At 34.0% G+C, this 27546-nt stretch overlaps 2 protein-coding genes across 3 annotated transcripts in view; one reads left to right on the forward strand and one right to left on the reverse strand.

Moving 5' to 3' along the window:
- The window catches only part of LOC138329154 (uncharacterized), a 40277-nt gene extending 23886 nt beyond the window's left edge, over positions 1 to 16391 (forward strand). Inside the window, exons 28-43 of one of the 2 annotated variants that reach the window (XM_069275919.1) lie at positions 55 to 109; positions 237 to 315; positions 725 to 787; positions 1058 to 1169; positions 1540 to 1560; positions 2215 to 2376; positions 3160 to 3369; positions 5507 to 5599; positions 5782 to 5927; positions 8439 to 9385; positions 10369 to 11861; positions 12576 to 12686; positions 13176 to 13339; positions 13760 to 14000; positions 14499 to 14585; positions 14937 to 16391. In XM_069275919.1, coding sequence (XP_069132020.1) covers positions 55 to 109; positions 237 to 315; positions 725 to 787; positions 1058 to 1169; positions 1540 to 1560; positions 2215 to 2376; positions 3160 to 3369; positions 5507 to 5599; positions 5782 to 5927; positions 8439 to 9385; positions 10369 to 11861; positions 12576 to 12686; positions 13176 to 13339; positions 13760 to 14000; positions 14499 to 14585; positions 14937 to 16277 — 5325 coding nt within the window. In that variant the 3' untranslated portion in view covers positions 16278 to 16391. The remainder of the gene's footprint in view (positions 1 to 54; positions 110 to 236; positions 316 to 724; positions 788 to 1057; positions 1170 to 1539; positions 1561 to 2214; positions 2377 to 3159; positions 3370 to 5506; positions 5600 to 5781; positions 5928 to 8438; positions 9386 to 10368; positions 11862 to 12575; positions 12687 to 13175; positions 13340 to 13759; positions 14001 to 14498; positions 14586 to 14936) is intronic. The other variant, XM_069275920.1, reaches the window with a different exon arrangement.
- A 2265-nt stretch (positions 16392 to 18656) lies between these two features.
- On the reverse strand, positions 18657 to 26967 carry LOC138329160 (uncharacterized). Its single transcript, XM_069275937.1, has 8 exons — positions 26657 to 26967; positions 25346 to 25429; positions 24229 to 24438; positions 23408 to 23545; positions 22349 to 22409; positions 22034 to 22101; positions 21219 to 21310; positions 18657 to 19907 (listed from the first exon to the last, which is right to left on the reverse strand). The coding sequence occupies exons 1-8, from the start codon at positions 26693 to 26695 to the stop codon at positions 19718 to 19720; spliced, it is 882 nt and encodes a 293-aa protein (XP_069132038.1). The 5' UTR covers positions 26696 to 26967; the 3' UTR covers positions 18657 to 19717.
- Between the last annotated feature and the right edge of the window lie 579 nt (positions 26968 to 27546).

The following is a 27546-nucleotide window of genomic DNA, read 5'->3' on the forward strand; positions in this document are numbered from 1 at the left end:
GCTATGATATATTGCACTTATTATGTATTGAATTTATTTTCTATTTGATTGTAGGTTGAAACTCTTCTAAAAAGAATAGCCCAGCTTGTTCCAGAATCGGAAAAACCAGGTAAAATATATTCAATATTGCACGTTTGACTGTACTACATGTAACATGATTATTGCTTTTTGTTTGCATCCAAAGTTAGAAAAATTGTGTGATGATTTATTTCTTTATTATTTTTTTTCTGTTGCAGCCAAAGTAATGGAAAATCTACAGGATTACATTGAGGGCAACACCAACATCCCTCCTACCCCCGACACCAAACATCTGTCGTAAGTAATGTGATGGGAAGTGGTTCTTAATCAGGATTGGCCATTTGTTTTCCTTTTTTTTTAACAATTAATGATTGATTAATTAAAAAAGTATTAATACAAACAATTAATAATTGATTAATTTATTTCAAAAAGTTTGAATTAAGTCACTAATATTACAAAATGAAATATAATTATTGATACGTCTTGTATCATGACAGATGCCATGTTGCAATAAGAATCACTTATTAGTGTATTTTAGCTGGCGCTACTTTCCTTTGAACTAGTGGAAAATGTCTTTACTTTCTGATGAGTATGACTCCAAGCACTAAATACTGCATATATAAGTGGAATCTTCTGCTGGTATGAGCCAGGTTAGAAGTTTGAGAAAACCATGGTTGAATGTACTGACTAACCACTTACATTACAGGACAGTATCTAAAGAGTTGTACTACCTACTGGCTGACTACTACTTCAAAAACAAAGAACAGGCGTAAGTTCTGGTTAATTCTCTAATACTGGAAGATATATGTCATGGATTAAATTCTTGATGTACTTAGATGTCGATTATATTTTCCCATGCTTTAAAATTTTCATTTATAAATTTATAAGATTGTTTTGGAGTATATATAAATAATGATGAGTGAATACAGATTTATTTGGAAGGCAATGGATTATTATCATATTAAAGATTACTGATGACATTCTAGTTTTAATTTGATGTAGTCATACTATTGACTAATTGATGGATATTTTAACACAGGAAAGCAGTAAGGTTCTACATGAGTGATATTTGCATGAATCCAACTCGTCTTGACTCCTGGGCTGGAATGGGACTTGCACGAATGAGTCAGCTAGAACAAAAACTAAGTTCAGTAAGTAAAATTGATTTTATATATAGAGGTCAATCATGTAGTACATTGTACCCAATATCTTAGGTTGATTTGCCTGTCCTTTATAGGCAAGTGTTCTTTATACAGAGGTGTCCTTTATAGCAGGTATGTCTGTATATATTATGATCCTGATCAACAGATTGCCAATTGAACCATTAAATGGTCATATCATTATTGGTAGTCCATCACTAACACTGAATTTAAACTATAATCAAGGGATTGCTTAGTTAGATTCTGATCCTAGGAGTTAGACAAAGACATCTCATATACCATGTTTTAAATAGATAAATAGGGGTAGTAATTGTTTATTGATTTAAAAGTTTTGATTGTTGTGGACTGTTTCTGTGTACAGGTTGAGACAGAGGAATTACAGGTAACAGGTTCAAACAGTTAATATGTGTTGGTGTGAATTCAGTGATTTTGGAGTGTTTTTTTTTTTAAATGATGATTTCTTTGAGGTATACATTCTACAACATATTAATGCGTTCAAATCAAAATAAATGTACAGTCAGAAAAAAGATACTAATATGTTCTGATTGTTGTTTTCTAACATGATTTATCTAATGCCCTATAAAAAAATTTGAGTTATGATTTTCACAGCAGATTTTTTTTTCCTAATATGGAGTGTTTCCTCTATGAGTTGAGAGTATAATGTCCCATTTAATTTTTTAATTTCATTCAGTTGGCAATTATGGGAGTTTGAATTCCAAATGGGAAATGGCAAAGTTAGTAAAGCACACTAGCAGCAAAAATGTAAATACATGATTATACAAACCGGCTTTATAGTTTTATATTTTATCATTATTAAACTCTTCCAACAGTTGTGTCTCAATCTGACAAAAAAAGTAATTTGAATGATATGATGACATGAACTTCTATTATTCATTTTATCAAAATTTTGAAAATCTTGATACATTGCTCTATGGTTTCTGCATTTCTTAACCTGTTACATTGTCATCTCTCTAAACATAATCATAGTTCGAAATAAATATTTTGTTTTAAAGACATACTCATTTTGAAATTTCAGATATCTCTGAAAATGGACATGCCTATCTACCGTAAGTCAATTGGAGCCCTTCGATGTTTCCGGAGAGCTGTGGAAATCGACGACACCAATGCCAAACTGTGGATAGAGTATGGGTCATTGGCGTATCAGCTTCACTCTCACGCTTCACGACAGCTCAAATGGGTAAAGAGGAATTTGTTGTCCTTCAATGTGTACTAAACTTAAAACTTTTTAGGGAATTAATGGAATTCAGAAGTACTTTGGGAAAGTTGTCTTGATCCAAATAAAAGAATTAACACAAAACTAAGGTCAGTGCAAAATGAAAATGTATTAAGCATTTGTAAATGTCATGGAGTAAAACTTCATTTAAAATAAAAATGTCAGAATTCATAATAAGTGTGTAAATTGATTTTTGATGCTGTGAAACAGCAATCATAGGTACGCTAAGCAAGCCCGAGTACATCAAAACAATAATAACAATCCGCGATAAAAATTTAATGCTGTTTTGTTACTTTCACAACCTCGTTGAAGGCATAAAATAATAAAACACTCATGTACAATAATTGTCACAACGATAATCGATGTGTACAATTACGCAACCAGTGATGTTTTCCGATGTTTACTTAGAACTATGTTGTTTTCATCTTTGTTCGGATCTTGTGTATTCCCAAAAATCACACACAACACCTTCTTAATTCATTCCTCTGCACTAGATTTTCTTAGTTTATCTATCTATTTGCATGGTACAAAATCCATGCTACAAGTGCAAAATGAAAATGTATTAAGCATTTGTAAATGTCATGGAGTAAAACGTCATTTGAAATAAAAATGTCAGAATTGATAATAAGTGTATAAAACTGTTTTATATACAGATCAATTTGTTCCAATAATTTTTCTTAGAGATACCTAAGCCTATCTGCAGCGAATTACTGCTATATTCATGATCTAACTTTTCTTGGCCTTTAGAAAAACTGGTTTCCATTGACGGATGAACTGGAACAGATTGCGTCTGATAGTCGACAGGAGATGTTACAGACGGCGTATAACTGTTATAAGAAGGCGAGCGAGTGTGAGAGTGAGGAGAATGAGGAGGAGTGGTTACAACATTACATGATGGCCAAGTGTCTGGAAAAGATGAGGAAACCGCCAAAAGATTATCTCGACCATTACAAAAAGGTAAGAGGTAGCAATATCTCAATACAGAAATGTAGGATAGCAATATCTCAATACAGAAATGTAGGATAGCAATATCTCAACACAGAAATGTAGGATAGCAATATCTCAATACAGAAATGTAGGATAGCAATATCTCAATACAGAAATGTAGGATAGCAATATCTCAATACAGATATGTAGGATAGCAATATCTCAATACAGAAATGTAGGATAGCAATATCTCAATACAGAAATGTAGGATAGCAATATCTCAATACAGAAATGTAGGATAGCAATATCTCAATACAGAAATGTAGGATAGCAATATCTCAATACAGAAATGTAGGATAGCAATTCAATACAGAAATGTAGGATAGCAATATCTCAATACAGAAATGTAGGATAGCAATATCTTGATCATTACAAAAAGATAGGAATAGCAATATCATGATTACCGTATTTCACCGCAAATAAGACCCCCCACCTATTTTGACACATTTTCAGACTTAGGGGGGATGTCTGCAAATAAGACCCCCACCTATTTTTCAGTTTACTGGATGATGGATTTGAGCAATGGAGTAATTAAAAATATCAGCAAAATGACTTTGTATCAGAACTTCTTTTTGTTTATTTTATCGGCATTGAAAAATCACATAGCAAACAACTGTTTGTGTGCTTGTTATTTTTGTCATTTAATTCAAGTTAATTCACAGGTGATTTAATTGTGGACAGTGCTCATATTTCATTGGAGGTTATTTTCAATAAAATACACCGATATATGTTTCCATGAACACTTCATGTCGGCATGGTCAACACGTTTTAGTGTTCTTACGGCTTGTCATTTTTTACATGAATCGTCAAAGATATTCGTCATTGATGCAGATCGTTTCTGCAGTCGTGGATTCTAACTCAATACAATTATTACCTAAAACATCTACTTAAGGCATTTACAGTTTCAAATATGTTTATTTGTGAATGTAACGTACCTGTAGTTCACGATCAGTTGGAGAAACCATGCTTTACTTTTCGGCCGCCATGTTTTGTTTACGCAGTCAGTATAATATGATTAGCCGCAAAGTTTCGTATTTTACTCTGGATACAAAAATACTTGCTACAATGTTTTAATGCAGTTAATACTTGGATTAATATCTGAAATATTATCAAACTATCGATCAAATACCGATCAAATTCCCAAACACCACCCGGTGTGAAAATGTGAAAGTATGGCTACAACCCGGCGCCATTTTCCTACACATGTGTGTACGATGTTACAAACAACTGCATCAGTGCATGTCGGCACGTTGAAGTTAAATCACGATCGTTTGCTCATTTGGCTGAGACAAATGTACGTAAATTCTTCTGTATTTGAACGAATTTGATATGTAAACGTTTGCAGTGAATTTTAAATAGGCCCGAGTCTGAACGGCGATCGTCCTTCCGATTCACGGCGAGTGATTCACATGTTTACTAAGACGGAGATGTAGTTGTGATCGTAAACAATCACCGAATTTGAATATTTTAAAATAACTATACGATTATTAAAACTTCTGGATTAAAATGACATTGCTTATGATGCTGTTTCTTCGTTTTGATTCATTGGTGAATGTCCGCGTGACTCTTGCAAAAATGTGCATTTCCGTTTCAGACTAACGTTACAACTGCCCTAGTATTGTTCATATTTTAATTTGTCATAACATTTGATTTAATTTTACTCATACGTCTTCATTATTATATTAAATACTTGAACATCTTGCTATTACCCATCTGTCATATGACTGTTACAACAATGACAGGACATTAAAAAATCCAAGATGGCAACCTAATAGGCCTATCGATGTTATCAGGCGGGTTGTCCGCAAATAAGACCCCCCACCACTTTTGACCTTTATTTCTTCTCTGGGAGGGGAGTCTTATTTGCGATGAAATACGGTAATACAAAAAAGGGATAACAGTATATATATATATCGATCATTACAAAAATTTAAGTAAGTAAAAGCAACTTAGGGATAGCAATATCCCATTCCTCTGCACAAAGGTACACAGGTAAATGGAGCATTTCAATAAATAGAGAAAAAAAGTTTTGCAAGTTACAAAATTGTCTTACTCATTACTTAAAGGTATTAAATACAAGATGCTTGAATATGTTATATCTATACAGGCAGCAGAATATCTATACGAGGAAAATGCGACATTCCCTAAGAAGATAGTGTATGCTTACACTACCCCACATCTAGCTGTGGAATCACTGGAGGTAAAACCATTGTTTGTTCAGATAATTCTAGCTGAATGACCATTTGTTAGATTTAATATTTTATCCATTTTCACATCTTTTACATCATTACTTTTGATTCAGAAATAACTTTTTAAGTAGTTTTTTTACCAACTCTCTTATAGTCTTCTTAGACTAATAAATCAAATGTTTCATCCTGACAGATATTCTACCGAATCCATGTGTCCATCATGAAGATTCTGCTGAAAAACAAAGCTATATTGGAGTCAGAAATGAAGATATTCCAACACTACATAACAGAGGCAGCCAATAGTCCTTTTGCTCGATGTCATGAAAAACGACAGCAAATGTAAGTAAAATGTACAATAGGGTGAAATAGGGAGGATTGGACAGGGAAATTACTAAGTGTAAACCAATATTTCTTTCACGTGGATTTCCTTGAAAGAATTTTGCAATACATTTCATTTTTGTTTGGTAATAGGTTTTAAATGTAAGAAATCATAGCTCATGTGAAAATCCTATAGCATACTTGGAGGGTTACTTGAGCTATATACAATGAATAGCCTGCATACATTTTAAATTTGTCAATAGTTTCCACAGATAACCCTCATCGGCAGATAGCTAGTGTTAGGCATATTCTGATTAAAAAATTGTAAAAATTGCAATACACAGCAAATTATGGTAAGTGAGTGGTTGAAAAACTAAAAAATGAAGGAATAATTAATAGGACCAAATTGGGGCTAATCTTTCAAACAATTACTGCACAGAGTAAGACTGTAATCAATGTACCAAACAAATCAAATGGAAAAACCTACAATATAACAACAAATCAAATGGAAAAAACCTACAATATACCAAACAAATCAAATGGAAAAACCTACAATATACCAAACAAATCAAATGGAAAAACCTACAATATACCAAACAAATCAAATGGAAAAACCTACAATATACCAAACAAATCAAATGGAAAAACCTACAATATACCAAACAAATCAAATGGAAAAACCTACAATATACCAAACAAATCAAATGGAAAAACCTACAATATACCAAACAAATCAAATGGAAAAGCCTACAATATACCAAACAAATCAAATGGAAAAACCTACAATATACCAAACAAATCAAATGGAAAAACCTACAATATACCAAACAAATCAAATGGAAAAACCTACAATATACCAAACAAATCAAATGGAAAAACTTACAATATACCAAACAAATCAAATGGAAAAACTTACAATATACCAAACAAATCAAATGGAAAAACCTACAATATACCAAACAAATCAAATGGAAAAACCTACAATATACCAAACAAATCAAATGAAAAACTACAATTACAAAACAAATCAATGGAAAAACCTACAATATACCAAACAAATCAATGGAAAAACCTACAATATACCAAACAAATCAAATGGAAAAACCTACAATATACCAAACAAATCAAATGGAAAAACCTACAATATACCAAACAAATCAAATGGAAAAACCTACAATATACCAAACAAATCCAATGGAAAACCCTACAATATACCAAACAAATCCAATGGAAAAACCTACAATATACCAAACAAATCAAATGGAAAAACCTACAATATACCAAACAAATCAAATGGAAAAACCTACAATATACCAAACAAATCAAATGGAAAAACCTACAATATACCAAACAAATCAAATGGAAAAAACAAATCCAATGGAAAACCCTACAATATACCAAACAAATCCAATGGAAAAGCCTACAATATAACACCAAATACAAACAAATCAAATGGAAAAACCTACAATATACCAAACAAATCAAATGGAAAAACCTACAATATACCAAACAAATCAAATGGAAAAACTTACAATATACCAAACAAATCCAATGGAAAAGCCTACAATATACCAAACAAATCAAATGGAAAAACTTACAATTACCAAACTAATCAAATGGAAAAACTTACAATATACCAAACAAATCCAATGGAAAAGCCTACAATATACCAAACAAATCCAATGGAAAAGCCTACATGGCTTTCATAGTTTCAGTTTGGACTTAAGTCTGCGTAGCTGAAATTGAAGCCTCAAAAAGGGGGAGGGGGCTCTTATAGGGACGGGGATATGCTTATTATCCCCTGAGAGATCCTTTCCGGGCTATAACTCTAAAAGTGTTCAACACAGCTCCATGAAACATTTTGTATACATCAGACAAGTGCCTTTTGCTATTGAAGATCTTTCTTCTGTTACCATGGAAACTTGGTCAAAAATACCAAATTACTGTTTCCTTTTCTTTCGGATTATAACTCCAAACAGTTTAACACAGCTCCTTGAAACTTTCTGTATACATCAGACAAGTGCCCTTATTGTACCTTTTGCTATTGCGTACCTTCCATGTTACGTGATTTTTCTGTTGCCATGGAAACTTTGTCAAAAATACCAAATAACTGTTTCTTTTTGTTTCCGCGCTATAACTACAAAAGCTTTCAATGCAGCTACATGAAACTTTCTGCATATATCAGACAAGTGCACTAGTTGTGCCTTTTGCTGTTGCGGGCCTTCAATTTTTGGAATTTTTTCTGTTTCTGTTTTCAATTTTACACTACTCGCATACATTTAAAGTTATACTTGAATAATTGTTACTTTGACCTTGGTGTATTTGTGTTTTCAATTTTACACTACTCGCATACATTTAAAGTTATACTTGAATAATTGTTACTTTGACCTTGGTGTATTTGGGTTTTTATACCAACTGCGCGGGAGATAATGCCAAGCTTTCCGGCTCCTTCTTGGGTCAAATATGGTAATTGATTAACCTATGACTCTCCTGAGTGATGTAACAAGAAGTGTTTTTCTTGTCTTTTTACAGCACATCCACTCTAGATAGTCCAGTATTACCCGTGGGACAAACCGCAAAAACGGGTGGACGGAAGCCAAAAGTCACCCCAACAGATCACACATACTCCAAACAGAAAAATGTTGTAGACAGCTCCAGTACTGACCAAGCTACATCTGATCTCAATCAGGTCATGACCTCAAAAGCTGGTGCTATGGTTACACACAGAGAGGTCAAGGTCATTGATTCCTCTAATGCAGCAGGCAGCATGATGGAATTATCTGCTGAAAACCTTGATGAACATGTAACCAAAACCGTTGAAAAAGAAGAATTTAGACCGACCACAGAAAAGGAGGAAGTTAATTTGAATGTTACCAAGGAAACATCAAGTATACCAGCTGAGCAAGGTCAAGGTGACAAAGCTGTAGACGATGATATGTCTGAAGGGGAGGGCCTCTTCCTGGATGAAGTCACTGGCATTGTTAAACAAGCCTCCTTTGGGTTCGATGTAAAGGGAGACACAGTGGGTAAAGGTGATGGGGCTGTCAGTATGGCTGGACCAAAAGATCAAACTGATGATAATGATATGGAGGTGTGTGAAGGACAGTCTATTGATAAAGCCATCGACTTGTTTTCCTCAGAGAGCAGTAAGTCTGGGGATGTGTCCTCATTAGAGGACAAACTCTTGGCAGAGGACAAACCGGAGGGGAAAAGATTGGATAAAAATGAAGATTCTCTGTCTGACTTGGCCGAGGTTGCTTTATTGTCCTCCCCTGGACTAGATAAAATAGTTCAGGATAAAAGTCTGGATAACAATTCTGGTCCTTCCAAAGATGGAATTGTTGATGGACAGGACGACGAGAAATCGTTCCATTCTGACGTAAGGGAATTGAGTCAAGGTAACGAGAGCATGGAATCTGAGACTAGACAGTATGGAGACATGAACCTTCCAGAGGACCAGGATGCAGGACCGCCCATTGGTATGTTTCACATGATACATGCTACCATAACCTAAAATCCATATGATTAACCATGGCTTATATTCTTATTTTGGTAGAAAATCCCAGGCTTATTTTCAGGGACGGCCTATTTTCAAGCCTGTCTTATTTTCGAAGTTACTTATCCTGTAACGTATTATAGGCTTACTTACAAGACAGGTTATTTGCGAAAAATTCAAATTAAAAAGAAAAAAGAAAAAAATACATAAGGTACATGAACAAATTTTGATAATTAATACAAATATGCATTTATTTATACATATTCATGCATTTATGTATATCATAAAATAACACAACCAGTACAAAACATTTTGAGAATTCCATATTGACAACCAGTAAAGTTGTCTTTGGTATTAGATAATTTCCCTGGAAGGAATCCAATTAAGGCTTATTTTCAAGTACAGTTTATTTTCAAAACCGGCATATTTTTAAAGTATATTTGACTGTAAGAAATCCAAGGCTTACTTTCAAGACCGACCTATTTTGGATTCAGGCTTATTATCGAGATTTTAGGGTATATCTGTTCACATGACAAACAGGCATGTATAGCTAGATTTTCATGTCAAGGTATAATTGTACTTTTGGTATTGTATTTAGTATGTGAAATGCCAATATAGTATACAATGGAAGCTATGTGTAAATACCACATTTTAGCTAAGTGCTCTTTAGTGCATGGGTCAAATTGTATGAAAGTTGATCATGTGAGACCCTAAGAAGTGGTCTTATTATTAGGCAGGTGGTTAATATACCGATGTCAAGTACTGAGTCTAGCTTTATTTTAATATATCTAAAGCTGAGCAGTCTTATCACACACTATAAAGACATTATTGTATTCAAAATATCCATATAATCTTCAAATTTAATAAGGTGAAAAAAGGTGGTTCAGTGTATACTCAGTCTACTGTATGTACAAAATACTTAACGTTTAGATCAAACGTTATTCAAACTGTATTCTCTGATTTCAGATCCCAGCGAGCTATCATTATCGAAGGGTCTGCGGGAGAGAATGGCCAAAGAACTAGAGGGTGATCTCATGTCAAAATCTGGCCAATCAAAGGAAGACCTGATAACAAAGGATAAAAAGGGAGAGAAATCTGTGGAGAGCTTATCTGATGATGATGACAATAATGATGGTTTGGACTCTTTGTCCGATTCTTTTGACTCGATTCCAGATACTGCTGGCTCACCAAGCAGGTCAGTTGCTGATTCCTTGTCAAAGTCTGGTGACTCTTTATCAAAGTCTGGTGGATTTCTTGCCCAATTTAACCAATTTTTGTCTAAGAATATCATTCCTGATGACATAATATCAGAAAGTTCACCAGAAAAGAGTCTAAGCTCACCAATGAAGGTGTCAAGGTCACAGTCTCCTTCTTCTCAAAATTTAACATCAGATGCTGATACACCACAGAAAGTCAGCTCACAGCAGGACACTGTCGGCTCTATTAGTGGAAAGGAGGAGTTATCTCCCCTTTCTTCTAACTTCAGTTCCAAACAGTCAACGCAACATGGTTCAACCAATCAGAACCTGGATAACACTGACCCAAAAGACGAAAAGATTGAAACAACATCAGCCAATCAATGTGCAGATAAAAAGACTGAACCAATGGAAGAAATTTATATAACGAAGGAAACAATAAAAGAGGAACCTGCATATAAGCAGCAAATGGAATGTGGACAGGGTGATGGGAACAGGAACATGGAAGTTGATCTAAGTAAAGATGGGAATAGTGGGAAGAAGGATGGAAGTGAATTGGAAACCAGTTTCATCAAGAGGGGAGTAGAGGATTTGGGTGAAGATAATGAAGGAAATTCTACACAAAATAAGGAAAAGACTACAGAATCTAGAATCACCACTAGTGATGCTAAAATGGACATAACTGAATTAGATTCAAAATCAAACCAAAGACCAACAGAAAGCAACAACAAACTGGATATTATTGCAACAGTTTTTACAGTTCATCAAGGACAAAAGGTCGATGATGGAGAAAATCTTGAGACATCAATAAAGCAAGAAGAGAACACAGAAGAGGAAGGTATGGATGTAAGCAATGTAACACTTGCTGACAATCCTGGATATAATGAGAAAATGGATACTGATGAAAAGACTGATAATCAGAAAAAACTGGCAGATGATACAACGACTTCTAAGTCTGTGTCTGAAGTAAAAGCGAGCGACCCTAAAGGGATCACTACTTCAGATGGTGGGAAAGGAAAGGAAAGCAGCAAAGAGGCAACAAATGATGTTGATTCAGCGGAGAAAAAGGGAGTAAAGAAAGATAAAACTACCTCGGAAAGTGCTAAAAGTAAGACAAATGACAAGCCAGGAAGCTCTAAGATGCACAGACAGCTGATAGAACAGTGTATGGCGGCCTTATGTTTGTGTCTGGCCCGATTCCCCACCCACTACAAGGCCATGTACAGACTGGCTTACACCTACGTACACTCCCCATACCACAAGGTAAGGTCATCAATACCTCTTTATATAATGCTGTGGTTTAGTTAGACATATGAGTATGACACGACAGTATAATGTCCATGGTGATCCAAGCCCTGTGTCTGATGTCAATTGGCCATAGTAACGTTGATACCATACAAATTGTCCTCAAGTTTCATGAACCTCTTCCAGGTACTTTTCACAAACCTTTACATATTCATTGATTTGATTAATATACTAGGGCCTAGTTGTTCAAAGGTATTATTCTAATCACAGTTTAACAATATTCAAGTCAGGGTAAAATAATATCTGTTAGTTTTAACGTTATAAAATTTGAAGCGATTTAAGAACTCCATTCTTGATTTAGGTGAAGATATAATCACTTATTTTGCAGTATATCAGAAATGAAAATTTCATTAATAATATGATAAAGATGATAATCTTTGGAACAACTTAGCAATACTCATTGAAATTATGATAAGACAAAAAGAAATCAGCCTGTTTAGGGTTATCCAACCGACCCTAATTTTTTACCCCTGACCCTAATGTTTTTTCCACTTTTCTACGAAAAAATATTAAAAAGACGGGATTTTGATCTCAGACTCCAGTTCCAGCCATCATCTTAGAGTGAAAAACACTTAAAAAAAAAAAAAAAAAAAACCGACCGACCGACCCTATTTTTTTAGCCAATGTAACCCTAAACAAACATATTTATATATATGAATTATTTTCCCCCAGAATTTGCAGTATGCCCACGACCTGTTGCTAGGTAACCCTGACTGGAAGATGATGGCACATATGCCTGCCCCTGGTCTGTTTGTGGACCGAAAACCTACAAACTTCTTCCAGGTAATATTACATATAAACTTTCATGTGTATTCCTATATTGTGAGAGTATAAAGTTTGTAGTAAACATATATAAAGGTCAATGCCTTTCTTATTTGTGCACAATTGCTTCAAATTATTTTAAATTTAAACCAAATTTTGATAATAGACTCAATAGATATGGAATTTTCTTCTCCGGCTAAATAGAGTTTTGGAAAGCTTTTATCTTCTCACATTATCTTTAAAATCTACCATACTGCTGCAAATGAGATTTGGGCAGCAAGGTGGTGGTATAATACTTAATAATTATGATTTTTCATACCATGTATTATTACGTAATGATACTTTGACCACAGGCTCAAAAACTGTAACATGCATACTCATAACAGTTCATTGTTAAAAACATGTTTTGCTTTTTGTTTTAATTTGAAATTACTTCTATTATAAAAAATTAAAGCCATTTACAAAAAAATCCTGATATTTAATGACTTCTGATATTTTGATGGCTATTAGGGTGTATGGAAGATCCCAGTTGACGAGATTGACCGGTCTGGTAGTTTTCCATCCCACTTGACTCGCTCAGTCAAACTTCTTCTCAAGGTTCTGAAAGACCAGAAGGATGTCCCCAAACTACACAGCATCTTTCTACAACTCAACAGGGACCCAGACTCGGGAAAGTAAATAATATATAACATACATCTCTCTTAGATAACCAGCAAATCTGACTAATGATATACAAAATGTAATAATAAAACGCAGTTGTAACGAACCTATGGGGACCAATTAGATCACTGCATTATAAGCATAGTTTGTTATATATACATATTATAAACACATTCTAGGAATGAAAATATAATGTTATAAGCATGAACTCATTCACTGTATAAAAACACATGTTTACAATATCATGAATACAATATTATGTTTATTTTATGAATATTTTAAAAATTGTCTAAAAGTATTGGATAAATATTTCAATAACCTGATAAATTTGCCCCATTAATGATAATAATGTATTTGATTTATTTATAATTAGTACATGATGCTAAGTATTTTTGAAAAGCTGCAAGTATCTCTGTTTTGTTAATTGATTATAGGAAATACATGCGGGATGCAGAGAGGGTCAAGTTTGCGCGTCTTGCTCATCAGTACTGTCTTGACGCCATCAGAGGTCGACTGCCAGAGCTTCGTCGATCTGAGAACCATGCTCGGGCAGTAAAATGTCTGATGGAAGTGTATAAGGTCTATAATTACATCTCCTTTAAGATGGATATCAGCCAAACCATTGAGGCTAATGAGCTGCTGGAGGATACATTTAGTGCTGTTATGGGCAAAAAGGTAGATAACATTGATACCTGCAGTTAACAAAAAACATCAAGAATGAAGTATTTGTGAAAGAACATGCTATTTTAGCAATATTAACATTCAAGGATCAATTACTTATAACTTAACTTATAATTAAAAAAATTGGTAATAAGAATACAGAACTGCAGATCAACAAAGTTTCATGGCAACTTCATTGAACTTATTTTTTTGTACCTTAGGACATTTTTGCAGAGATTCAATTTCGGGATTTCTAATTGGCAGCGAAATCCTCATAAGTTAATTACACAGGATAATAAAACTTTGTTAACTGCATTTTTTTTAACTTTTCAATAAATCTACAGTACCATACAAAAATCTTGATCACATTTAATTGGTTGTAATGGTATGAAACAAGAAACTGGTGTTGTAACGTTTGAATTGTTTGAAAATAAAAATACTGTTCAAGGTTAATGGAAATGTTAATATTTTATGATAACCTTAGTTATATATGTTTGACCTTGACCTTGTTAGGTGAAGGACGATGAAGAGGTACTAGAACAGGCTATCCGTTTTTGTCAGGAGGAAGTACAGCGTCACAAAGCCAGACAGTACCAGTCTGTAAGTTTCAGATTACATTTTGTAAACTTGAATGATTTGGTTGACTTTTTTCTCAGAAGTATTTAGCTAAGTTCAGGCTTCACTGTACTTTTAACACTCTTTAAATAGCTGTTGTGGTAATTATTCTTTGTGAAAATTGCGAAAATCTGTTTATGGAATAGCTTTGGTTCAGGGCTTTAATTTTATTATTATGTAAAATGTGAATAAAATCTATATGTTAACATAAGTTTATAGCAGAAATTTATTATAGAGCATATCCATTTAATAAATCCTATTACCTGAGTTTTGTGTTTTGTAGTTAGATATGCAAAAACCCCTGATAGTTCATTTGAATTTATTTCCTATTTTCAGCCTGCTACAAAAACATTGTCCGACACATCTGGAAAGGACGGAAGTCAATCTGACTCTTCCTTCTTCTCTCCTGAGAAAGCTGTTTCTATATCTAGTAAAATTGGAGGACAAAACCAAGGTGGATCAACAACAATGCAAGGTTCTAAGGGATTGGAAAAGAAAGGTCCAGGCAGCTCACCTTTCCAGCAGAATTACAGATCAGTACTGGGATCTGAAATGTCTACTGTAAAACAAACTGCGATGAAACCTGGTAACCAAGGACAACTCAGTGCTAGTGGAGTGTCAAAGGTCATACAGAGGTCATCACCCAGTACACAAAAACCAAATTTGATATCCACAGTTAAAACAAACATTCCCAGTGAAGCTAAAAGTAAGTTCCTGCCAACAAGTGGGAAAGGAGCTTCCAGTTTTAAGCCCTATAACCCTAATGATCCTTCTGCCCCATCACCTGTCACTACACCAGCCACACCCTACATTGGCCTCTCTCCCAAGTTTAACTACAGCAAGAATTCTGAGCCAGCTTCATCTAAACCTATCCAAAAAGTTATAGAGGTAATTGAAATTTCATCATCTGATGATGAAAGTGATGTAAAGCCAACTGCAGATAAAAATAGAACTGTTGTTCCTGTGGCTAAGGGAAGTAGCCCAGTTCAGAAAGTTGTCGGTCAGATGCAAACAGGTGTTGATCCTGCTAAGAAAGGTGAGAACTTGCGAACATTGCTACAGGGTGGAGAATATCAGTCGGGTCCAGCAGGCAAAGGGGCTGCTCAAGTAAAGGGAGGTAACCTACCTATGCAACGACCATATCCAACTGGAATGGTTCTCAACAAGGGATCTAAAGACATCCAAGGTAATCAATCCAAACTGCTACAGAAACCGGTGAGTGTAGCAGGGCCACAGAGAGGGAATGTGTCTACTGGACATCTGTTTACCCAGCCTCAAACACAGGACCACCCTGGCTATGTAATGTATGGAGCTAAGACTTCTGCACCATCACATCACCACAAACCGTCCCCATCCTCACAGGAAAGCATTACAGACGACTCAGACATGTCAGAGAAAGAGGATAAAACATATGAGCCGTCAGAAGAGAGCAGTAGTGATGAGGAACAGTTTAGTGACAGTAGAAGGAAAGGGAAATTACCAGTCAGTCCTCATTCAGCTACAAGGCCTCAAAAATACAATGTTAAAGCAGCTACATCTGTGAAGGACATTGAACCCATCCGTATACTCAATGCAGAAACAGGCCAAGTGGTAGACTCGGATAGTCAGAAAAGCGACCTTGTTACTGACCCTGAAAAACTTTTCTTTGATGTGAAAGACTGGCTTGAAGATTTGTAAATATAAAGTAACAGCTTTATGACAAAATCTCATTAAAAGTGCTGTATTTGATAGCTTGAAAATTATGTAAAACAAAAATTGAAAAAAAAAATAATAATAAAAACCAAAAACTTTTCTTACCATTAGTGTTATGTTTTCTGAAAGTGTGATGGCTCTGTTCTCAATCAGTCTCGATCTCCAGGGGTTACCATCACTGTTGTAATATCCACCCCCATCCTCTTTATATACCAGGGGTTGCTATCACTGTTGTAATATCCACCCCCATCCTTTTTATACACCAGGGGTTGCTATCACTTGTTATATTCACCCCAAAACTATATCATAGCAAAACTGAAGACTGTGTACAATAATACAATTTGTCTAATCACATAGAAATTTGTGAATCAAATAACGTTACTCTGGATTAGCTTTAGAGTTGGAGGTCATGGCTCTGTAATCTTCAAAAGTAGTGTACATATTTTGCTATGACAGTTCAGGGGTTGATATTACTTCCATAAAACTCATAGTAACCCCTGAAAATCAAAGACGGTTCACAATATGTATAATAAATATATTATTTCCTTGACTATAAGCAAAGCTTTGTAATGATATCAGCCGACAGCTTATTTCAAAACTCCTTCCGTTTTCAACTCTTATTATAATATTATGCAAGAAGAAATTAGAACATTAAAATAATTATCTTACAATATGTTTTAACATAAGATATTTATGATAAGATATTAACGGAATGTGGGGGGTCAGAGCCGAGCGTTGCAAACTCTGTTCCCTTCTCCCAAGGATATTAATTTCTGGCCAAATTTGGTTACAAGACATGTACAAACAGACCTCCATGACCAGTAGCGATTTAAAGGATTTACCCTTATTGGGCTCTGCTTCTCCAGCTCCAGAGAGGTCAGAGCCAAGGTTTATACAAACTCTGTTCTCCAAAAGATATTCTGGCCAAATGGGGTTACAATCCATGTAGAACTCAATGATTATTAGCAATTTAAAGGAAACAAACTTAAAGGCCCACTAACTTTCCGAAACGGCTTTTAAATTTTAAAATGGGAATGTAAAACAAGATCGATAATTTTGTAGAGTCTTAAGAATTATTAACTTACCGTTAATACTACATTTATCATCACCTTCTGAACGATTTGATTAAAATAAATAAAATGTTTATTTTCATAACGCGGGTCGTATTATGTTTCCCGCCTTCGTCCTAAATACCGCGCGGTAGTTGACTATCACTGCGCCAGACGGCAAAACAGCGAATTGACTCCCCACTGTTTTCATATATTACGCAGGAAACCTTGCATATGTTTGGTGTCGTAACCTTATTTTAGGTCATCGGTATGCATTTTTTGATGTTATTAATGTTTTTAAAGAAACCTTTATATTTTGCTCCGGAAAGGTAATGGGCCTTTAAGTCAAAAACTGACTTAAGTCATAAATTTTCATATAAGTTACATAAGGAGAAAAACTTAAGTTTTGACTTAAGTCTTCAATTAAGTTTCGAGAAATCAGGGCCTGGTGAGCTAATGATAAATAGTGCTCACATACAGTTGTCTTTGGTATTTACAACTGAGGATTTTAGTTGTTATCTTCCTGAAAGTACTTATAGAGGTTTTTGCCAAATTTCATATACAAAATGTATTATCGTTCCTTGTAATTAGACTGTTCAATTTCTTGAATGTACAACTTGGTATTAAATAACAGTCAATTAATTGGGGATATTTATGACTAGGAAGTAATTATAACCCTTTTCTCAAACATTTGTTGAATCAGATCACACCAAATGCAATATGAATAACTAAAGAACAATTGGAATTACATAATATGAAATTTAAGAAAGATATCTTTATTCATTTTGGGGATTTTAATAGAGCATATTCATTTTGGGGATTTTAATAGAGCATAGTGGTAATGAGAAGTTTTACAAAGGGATGGCTGGCATAATGCCATCAAGATACTGATGAATAGTTTGAGATTACGAGCTAGTTCTTGTAAGCTGGCTGGCATAAGGCTATCAAGATACTGATGAATAGTTTGAGATCACGAGCTAGTTCTTGTAAGCTGAAAAACAAATAGGTGAAATTCAAATATGACAATTATGAATTTTCATGATTGAAATTTGTTATCATTGACGTGTACTGTTTAACATCTCTATGGTTTCTATATTGTATGAAGAACAGCAGACCTCTAGAATCCATCAGATTTTTATTGGATGTATAAAGAAAATACTATGGTGGACACCAAGATCCTGCTGGAACAGGAGGTTTTTAGAAAAGATGGTGATGACGTCACACGAAGGTACAACTGGGCTCTCAAAGATTAAAGCTCTGGTATTCTAGCGGTGGTTAATCCTTAAATATGACAAATCATGGCTATAACACACGATTATTAAAAGATTAAGAAATTTATTGCAACAAAAAAACAAAAGTAATTTAAGAAAACAACATTGACAAGGTCTGTTCCACAGCTTTTGTATCATCATTTAGTACAAATCTACAACAGTATCAACACCTTTTATACCACACACACCTTCAAACTACATAGTCACACATTCTGGAATATGGTGCAGCATTTTAAGTCATAACTTTTACTTTATATGCAAAAACATAGCCGAGTCTTAGCTATGGTCACACAGTATTGGTTTGGTTTTATTTTATTTCTATATAAACTGTCAAGGTTACTGAAGGATATGGTAGAGGATGAACAATGACCTGGCCATAAACTGCCTCACATGAACCAAATAAAATGACCCAGTGATAATCTGGAGATTGATAGTCTAGACAACACACATACCATCAAGATGGAAGTCTCAGCGAATGGATTTCATTATTGACTTAGACAGAATTTGGCAGTCACGAAAATTCTCAATTCAGAAAGTAACATATACCAGTTATATACCATTGTCGGCGAGTGACATATAAAATTATTTAACCAGTTTGATAATTTTCATATCACATAGTCACAAGTGTAAGATTCTATTTATCACATAACTTTTATTAATAGAAATATAAGCAAAACTATTTTGTCACTATATAAAACAGTAGAAATCAGAAATCCGGCTCGGATATGATGTTTCAATCTGCTGTAACAATCATGTAATGTCATAATATATGATGTCAAAACTGCATGTGACGTCATAATAACGTGTCTTACGATATTCATGACAGGACCGAATGACATGGCTGTACAGGCCAGTTACATAATAATATATTTTATATAAATTCTTAAACAAGAGTTGACTGTTTATATAAGAGAATTATGCTCTGGGGTCTAATCCATTTCTGTACATCATTTACATTAAAAAAGGAGAACTAATCCAAAAAGACACAACAAGGTTACTCTCTCACCTATAGGCCCATATAAAAACCATTCACTTTCGTTGTTCGTATCACAACTATGCATGTACATATCAACAAAGATCAGTACTAGAAAATCTTAATTCACTTTCAGCTATTCGCAGATCGCTCGGCAAACATTTTATGAAATTTTTCACTAATTTTTTTATCATTCCTTTGTTTCCATTCGTTCCGTAATTTGTCATCCATCATCCTCTGACGTAACTCACTGTTTTTTAATGGCTTGATTGGAATGGCTCTGGTATCATCGTCATCGTAGATGTCAGAAAATGTGTCAGTACTGAAATGAAAGAAAAATAATATTCATTTTACAATAGTATGGAAACTAAATCAATTTCAAATAGAAAAAAAAATCAATCAACCGGATATGTGATCATAGCTATTTCTAGTACTTCTTAATGACCAGAAACAAAACATAATTTTCTCTTTATTAAGCACATGTGTGTGAATATTTATTTTTTTCTCAAAATAGCACAGCACCCAATTGCAATATGAGAGGAATTGAAGCCAAAATGTTTCATATTTTCAGTCATTCACAAAATAGCAAATAAAGGACTATGACTCTGGAAAATAAAGTTCTTTAAATCTTTAAACTGCTTTTCAGTAAAACAAAACTTGTCACAGTTGTCAAGTTTGAACAAGCAAGTTCGTGGAATTTATATCCCCCGCTTTCGTTAATCAAAGGCCCATAACTCCGCCAAATAGGGTCCTATGAAAGTGCCAATCAATCTTGGCCAGGAGCCAGGGACATTTAACCATGTTACCAAGTTTCGCGAAAAATCTGGTCATATTTGCAAGAGTTGTTTAACAGAAATAGACAAAAATGGTGTTTTTCGTTAATCAAAGTGCCATAACTCAGCCAAATAGGGTCCATTCAATGTCCCTATCAAACCTGGCCAAAGCCCCGAGACATTTAACCATGTTACAAAGTTTCCAAAAAATCAGGTAATATTTGCGAGAGTTATTGAACAGAAACAAACGAAAATGGCGTTTTTCGTTAATCAAAGGGCCATAACTCAGCCAAAAAGGCTCCAATCAAAGTCACGATCAAACTTGGCCAAGGTCCTGAGACATTTAACATTGTTACCAACTTTCGAGAAAATCAGAGAGTTATTAAACAGAAACAGCCAAAAATGCTGTTTGTCCTTAATCAAAGGGCCATAACTCCACCAAAAAGGGTCCGATAAAAATGCAGAGCTACTTCAATTGAGCCCATGGCACATTTAACCATGTGACCATGATACAAAAAAATCGCTTGAGATTTGTGGCAGTTAAACCAAGCGATACAGACGGACCTAAATTAATATCCCCCTGTTCTATGAAAGCGGGGGATAAAAATATGATTGAAAGCTGTAAGAGATCTTTTGACAAGCAAAACTAAAAACACCATACTATATGATGCACCCATCAAAAATGTTCAAAATAAAATTTTGATGGACATAATTATTAAAATTTTCTAGAAGTCCAAGATCAGATCTCAACTCGACTAGAGTTTCATCTGACAATCAATCAAATCTTTAATGCAGAATATACTGGTGGTAATGATCTAATTTAAGAGGCTTTAAAATACATGACATTATTGTTGACTTACTAGAAGTAATGGTAGCCTATGCAGTAATAGATGATGAAGAAAACAAGCATAAAGGTTGTCAGAATGGAATACATCATTACAGTGTCGGCACTCTGAAACAAAAAACATAGTGAGATGAAATGTTTTAGCTGGATATGTGTATCACCTTTGTTACAATTTTTTCAACACCCTACACCCTTATTATGGCAAATACAATAGTTGTTTTTATGATCATGGTAAATTTTTATAAAACATTGTCTATTGTAATAGTAATTTTTTTTTTTGCAAATTTGACACTTAACTTACATCTGCTGTAACTTGACAAACATTTATCTATTGAAAACCATCATATTTGATAAATAAAGCTTTGAAAATCATTCAAATGGACAGACAAAAATGTATGATGCTTTATAAAAATTAGTTATGCACTGTAAAATTATAGAAGTTTAGTAAGCCTACAATATATACAATACATGTAGATGGAAACATACCTGCATACCTTAAAATAGGAATATCTTAATTTTGACAAATCATTTTTTTTATAAGGCTTAAAAATTACACAGTGTATAATGAACACATCACTTATTTTGTAGACTGAATCTTCATAACTACATCAATTCCCATGAAACTGAGAAAATGCATGTATCTTACCCTAGAAAAGTTCCCCTTTAATATTCTGTGTCATATTACCAGTCATTTTTTACTCATAATGATTCCTGTCTTTGAATTCTACATGATGTACAAGATTTTAAACTTATCTGAAAAGGAATAAAATGGGCAGTCACACTTATTGTAGCCTCCGTGCTTATATTAAAGTTTCTTTCTTTATGACTCACCTGTTTTTTCGGCCCATCGTAGTAAAGTTTACAAGTCAGGTAGTGACATACAGAGCCATTCAGCCACCCTAAATATAATGTTCAGCAATGTTAGAAAACATGTATTCTTAACATTTATCAGATTTAGCAAGAAATTTTAACACATGAAAGTGTAAAAGTTTTAAAACATTTTGCTAAAACATATGACCTATAATGGCCACTTTGGATGTCCTGATTTATTTAGGAATTTATCTACATCTTCAAGATGAATATATGGTTAACATTTTAATAGCTTCAACTGCTATTGTTGATAGATTAAGAAAGTCTCATACTTACTATAAAGTTCATCTTTCTCCTTCCTTGTCAGTCCATCAGGCATGCACCGACTCAATGTCCCCTTTAACAAACCAATGTCCAAACATTTTACAAAATCTGCACACTAAAAATAAAACTAGAATTATGTCGGTATGACATGAAAAGCTGCTGTAACCACAAATTTTAATTGCTTCATCTTAAAACAATCTATCCTACAGATTTGATGTTACCTAAGAACCACTTGTGTTAAATACCACACTAAAGCATGTGTGTTATATTCAGAAAGTACAACAAATCTACTGCCAGCAAACATAACAAGGTCATCGTCTGAAGCCATATGCCGACTGGGAAACACGCTAATATTAAATACATCACGAAAACCCCATTTCTATTTGTGAACTGCAAAAATATCAATTAATAATTTTAATAATATGAACAGGTTGGTGACATGACTATTGCTTGTTTATCTGGCAAACTGTCAATACCGGAAGTCACGAGATGTGCACACAGATATTAGCAGCTTTAAAAATAACAAACATTTATCATACAAACATTCATTGAAAAATACATGTGACTGAACTTCACTGTTTGGGCTCATAAAATGAATAGACATAAACCTTGTGTGTCTTATTTTATGCAGTTTTCCGGTAATTTTCAATTGATTGGTTCAAATCTTAACTAACAAATTGTGTTCAGACAACATGATCATTGCCTTGAACGAAAGTTTCAGGAAAGTATTTACAGTAAAGGTACCAAATTAGGTTTAAAGTCTAAACTTTTTTATACCTTTTTTTGTACCTTGACTTTTTTTATACCTTTTTTTGTACTTTAACTTTTTTATACCTTTTTTGTACTTTGACTTTTTTGCACCATATTTTGAAATCTTAGAAATCATAAGTGTAACTTTTACCATTTTATACCTATGTTTGGACATAAACATCAAAGCAAAGTTCTTACTACACACTATAGTATGATAAATCACTTACTGAAATATCATTGACATGAAATGAAATAAATTTGAAGGATGGAAAAAAAAGGATAAATACCGACAGAGGTTAACTATCATAATTCTTGCCATACCTCACAGCGTTCCCTCAGTTCTGTCATGTCATCCTCCAAACACAGAGAGATGTCCCAAAAGTCTGCTACCTTTTGTCCCGACACAATGTCACATCGTGTAATGTCACAATAATCAGCGTAACAAATGGTATTCTCCCCCTTAAACATAATTATGTTTACACAGTATTTAACAAATCTTTAATTGCTAAGATAGAACACACACCATATCCTCTCGCTTTATTTTGACTAAAACTAGATTTAGTATAATTACTTTTAAAATAATAATATGAAAAGATATCAAATGATCTTTTTAGATATATTTAAAATTGCTCCACCGCCCACAGAGCATAAATGATATTACTCATTTGAACAATAATTGGTGTTTAATCGTGTATATATATGCCTAATTAACACAAAAAATAATATAAAATAATTTATTTCGCCTTTGGTGCATGCGCAATCAGTACTTCATTCCATATAGGATATAGTGTCATGGAATTTTTTCGGGATGCAATTAATTATTTTTCATACTTTTAACTTTAAGTAAAATGAGAAGCCCAAACTTTTCAAAGGTGGTAATGGTGTAAAGTAAGTAACTTTTGTAACTGAAGAAAAATACTAAATCGTTTGCTCCTGTACTTTATAGTGAAAAAATACCATTTGTCAGCGGTGGAGCATCTTTAATCAACAACATCAAATAGACTGAATTGCAGAACTTGACTATTAATCCACACAAAATACATAGAGCTCCCAAATAAGTTACTGTATATATACATAGCCACATTGTTTATCAAAATTCTCTTTATAAAATTCAAAATTCTCTTTATAAAATTGTTTATTACCTCTGCAATGTATTCTGGATGACGGTTATCAAAATGCATATCAATATAGAATTGAGAGATGAAGGCTTTCCCACAAATGTTACACTTGTATCTGGATGTTGACTCTATAAAGACCTTTTCCTCCTGCATCCTATACACATCTCGACTCGGACTCAGGGGACAGCTGTCGGGCATCTTGGTCTTAAGTTCCTCATAATGTGGTAATAGCCTCTGAATAAGGAGTCATTTCAGTTACATTAACTAGATCTCATATAGTCCCCAACTAATCTGAATAAGGAGACATTTCCATTATATTTTCTAGATCTCATATAATCCCCAACTAATCTGAATAAGGAGACATTTTTGGTTACATTATCTAGATCACATATAGTCCCCAACTAATAGCCTGTAAATCCCCCACATAAAATATGCAACATTGTATGGTATATGTCATATTATTGAAGACTGTAAAGAATAAAGACAATCACACTGTAAAATAATTATCTCTGTTTTAATTTCTTTGTATGTTTGGGTTTTTTTTTTATACATACTTCTCAAACTTTTATTTTCAAAAGTTCACAAAAATAAAACTAATAAGTCTTGTTTTATTAACCTCATATTAGAAGAACATTCTTTCTAACTTTCTAAAATGATAAAATCACACAGTTGAAACATGTCTACTCAACCAAACATAGATATACCCCATCAGTACCTCCCTACCAACTTTTCACTAATGCATAAAAAAAATATTCAAGAACACTTAACTTGAATTATTGGATAATTCAAACATTTACCACGTACAGTACTGCAAACTGAGTTTACAAGAGTTTAGCCATTTTGACCCATGTAACCTTGAATGAAGGTCTAGGTTATTCATTTGAAACAAACCAGGTAGTCTTTATCCAACATTATACAAGCCCAATATGAGTATCTTGAGTCTTTAGTTTATTGCGAATAATTTTGAATGAAAAGTTTAGCGACTGCTAACAGCAGACAATGATGAAGCACAATGACTACCGGTATAGGTTATCCTGAACCTTTTGGTATGATGACCTAAAAATAGAGAAAATTGATGTCTTGAATGACTGTAGCTATATCAGTCACCGTAAACATTCCATTCAATATATATTGTACAAACCTCTTTGACCTGCTGCCTCACAATCCGTGACAGACCCTTAGAACAGCGATGTCCTATCACTAATGGCACAGCCAGCGATATTACCTACAACAAAAATTCAAATTATACAATTGCAATAGAATTGTCAATATGATAGGTTACAGAGGCATTACACAGCCAATAACTATCATGCAAAAATGTGATTATTCAGGTTATTTTTATTGACAAAATGTCAAAATCCAAATATCCTTAGCTAGCGATGTTATGAAGATATACAATATTGTATTGTATATATATCTTCAAAACTTCGCTAGCCAATGTATGTGGTACCTTACGATACGGCAAAAGCGTACCACGATATATGGTGATACACAACAGCTGTATTGTGATATGTATTGCAATATTTTGACCTTAACATAAATGGTGTTTGTTTTGTTTATATATATTCCATAACATTAATGAACCTCTACATTATACAAACATACAATGCCATTCAGCAAAGGTTATGTTGTAGTGTTATGCCTAAGTATTTGCTGGACTGTACAGTGTACACGTTCTAGTGTATGGTTTAGCAGAGTGTAGTTTTGGTGTATTTTACGTCTAGGTGTGATGCTGATAATGTTGCATTTGTCGGGGTGAAAGGACACGAGCCAATCCTGCGCCTGGTGTTCTGCTGCATGTAGGCCTTCTTATAATTGAAGTGTGTCTTGCTGGTTGTGTATTTGTTTGGTCTTTTTAATTATAACGTGCATGCGTGATAAAGCGGATTGCTATGAGTTGATTAATTATCCATTTGTTGAAAAGACCAAGGTAAGAAGCGAATTGTTACATGTATGAGTAGATAAATTATTCATTTGTTGAAAAGACCAAGGTAAGTGACGCTTCTTGGTGGTTATATTTTGTAAAATGTCAGAATCGGAGATGACATGGCACGATACCAAACGGTGTCGACGAGTTCCATCTTTTGTTGTACTTGCGCTCTGGCCCTACACCAGACATCTATCTGCAATACTGCTCAAGACAAGTCTGGTGTAAGGGCTAGAGTACAGTATCTCGGCCGGCTAGTCTACTTTAAATTACGTCCTTTTGTTTTAGGCCTTTTTGAAATAGAATTAAGAAATTAATAAGTAGAGCTTTGCTCTTTGCATGCCATGCATGATTTATATCATACCTCTATAAAAAACTGCAGATCCGTTAGTAATTACTTTTACAAACGGTCGAACCGGTTGTTCCGAATACTCGAAAGGAATGTCACTGATGTGTATTTTTTCCTGTTCTTATACAATAGGGAAAATATCAACCAAAAACATAGCTTTGAAACAAATATATTACCATAAGGCACGTTGTTGATGATATACTGTTGAGCTTCATGCTTTCATCGTCATTTCAACTGAAAAAAGATTCTGAAGAGAAACTAAAACCGGAAGTTTGAATAATGGTAGTAAAATACGAAACCGGAAGTGCGGATACCATATTCCGGAGAGGTAAAATTGATTTGGGGTCGACTAAAAACCCGGATCAGGAGTATACTAACTTATTCGCACATTTTCTCTCAAGTCTCGAGGAAGTACATGTATATCGTTCCGGCATTTCGAAATAAAAATGCAATAACAAATTAAAAAAAAAAAATAAATAAATAAAAACGACATCAATTGATATAAGTACTGATGCATTCTTCTGAGGTTTCAGTCTTGTTGAAGTCTCGTGCAAGCCAGGTGTCAAAAAATTATATTTCTATTTTTAGTAGATTTTTATAGGGGATTTTAAAAACTGCCTCATTTGGTGGTAGAACCAAAGTTTTACCATTTTTCTGCTTAAATTGCCTTTACTTAAAGTTACAAGAAGAGCTTGTAATATGTTATTCAACTCCAAAAGTTAACAACATTTTGAGAATTACAATACTTTCAATGTAAAGGTTTTAGTTTTACAAGTACAAAAGAGAGCTGAAAATGATTTTTGGCAGTACTGCCAAAAATCATTATATCAACATCTTCAGTGTAGTGAAATGAGTTCATACGGTCAGACCATGAAGCCAAATTGTTGTCCACAATTTCATTGCACATTTTTACAGTATTATTAGTAATTGTAAAGTGATTTCTGTATAAGGCATTATATATGTTTGTCTGTCCATTTAAATGATTTTCACAGCTTTATTCATTAAAAGTTATGGTTTTAAATAGATAATTGAAGAAAAAATAACATGTCCAAATTTTCGGCCAGTT

This window comes from Argopecten irradians, chromosome 8 (assembly GCF_041381155.1).
Source record: "Argopecten irradians isolate NY chromosome 8, Ai_NY, whole genome shotgun sequence".
Classification (NCBI taxonomy): domain Eukaryota; kingdom Metazoa; phylum Mollusca; class Bivalvia; order Pectinida; family Pectinidae; genus Argopecten; species Argopecten irradians.

Coding starts and splice junctions, on each gene's coding strand:
- LOC138329160 (XM_069275937.1), bottom strand. CDS start 26,695: ATGAAGCTCAACAGTATATCATCAACAACGTGCCTTATG. Junction 25,430..26,656: donor CATCAACAACGTGCCTTATG/GTAATATATTTG, acceptor TTTTTGTTGTAG/GTAATATCGCTGGCTGTGCC. Junction 24,439..25,345: donor TGAGGCAGCAGGTCAAAGAG/GTTTGTACAATA, acceptor CTCCTTATTCAG/AGGCTATTACCACATTATGA.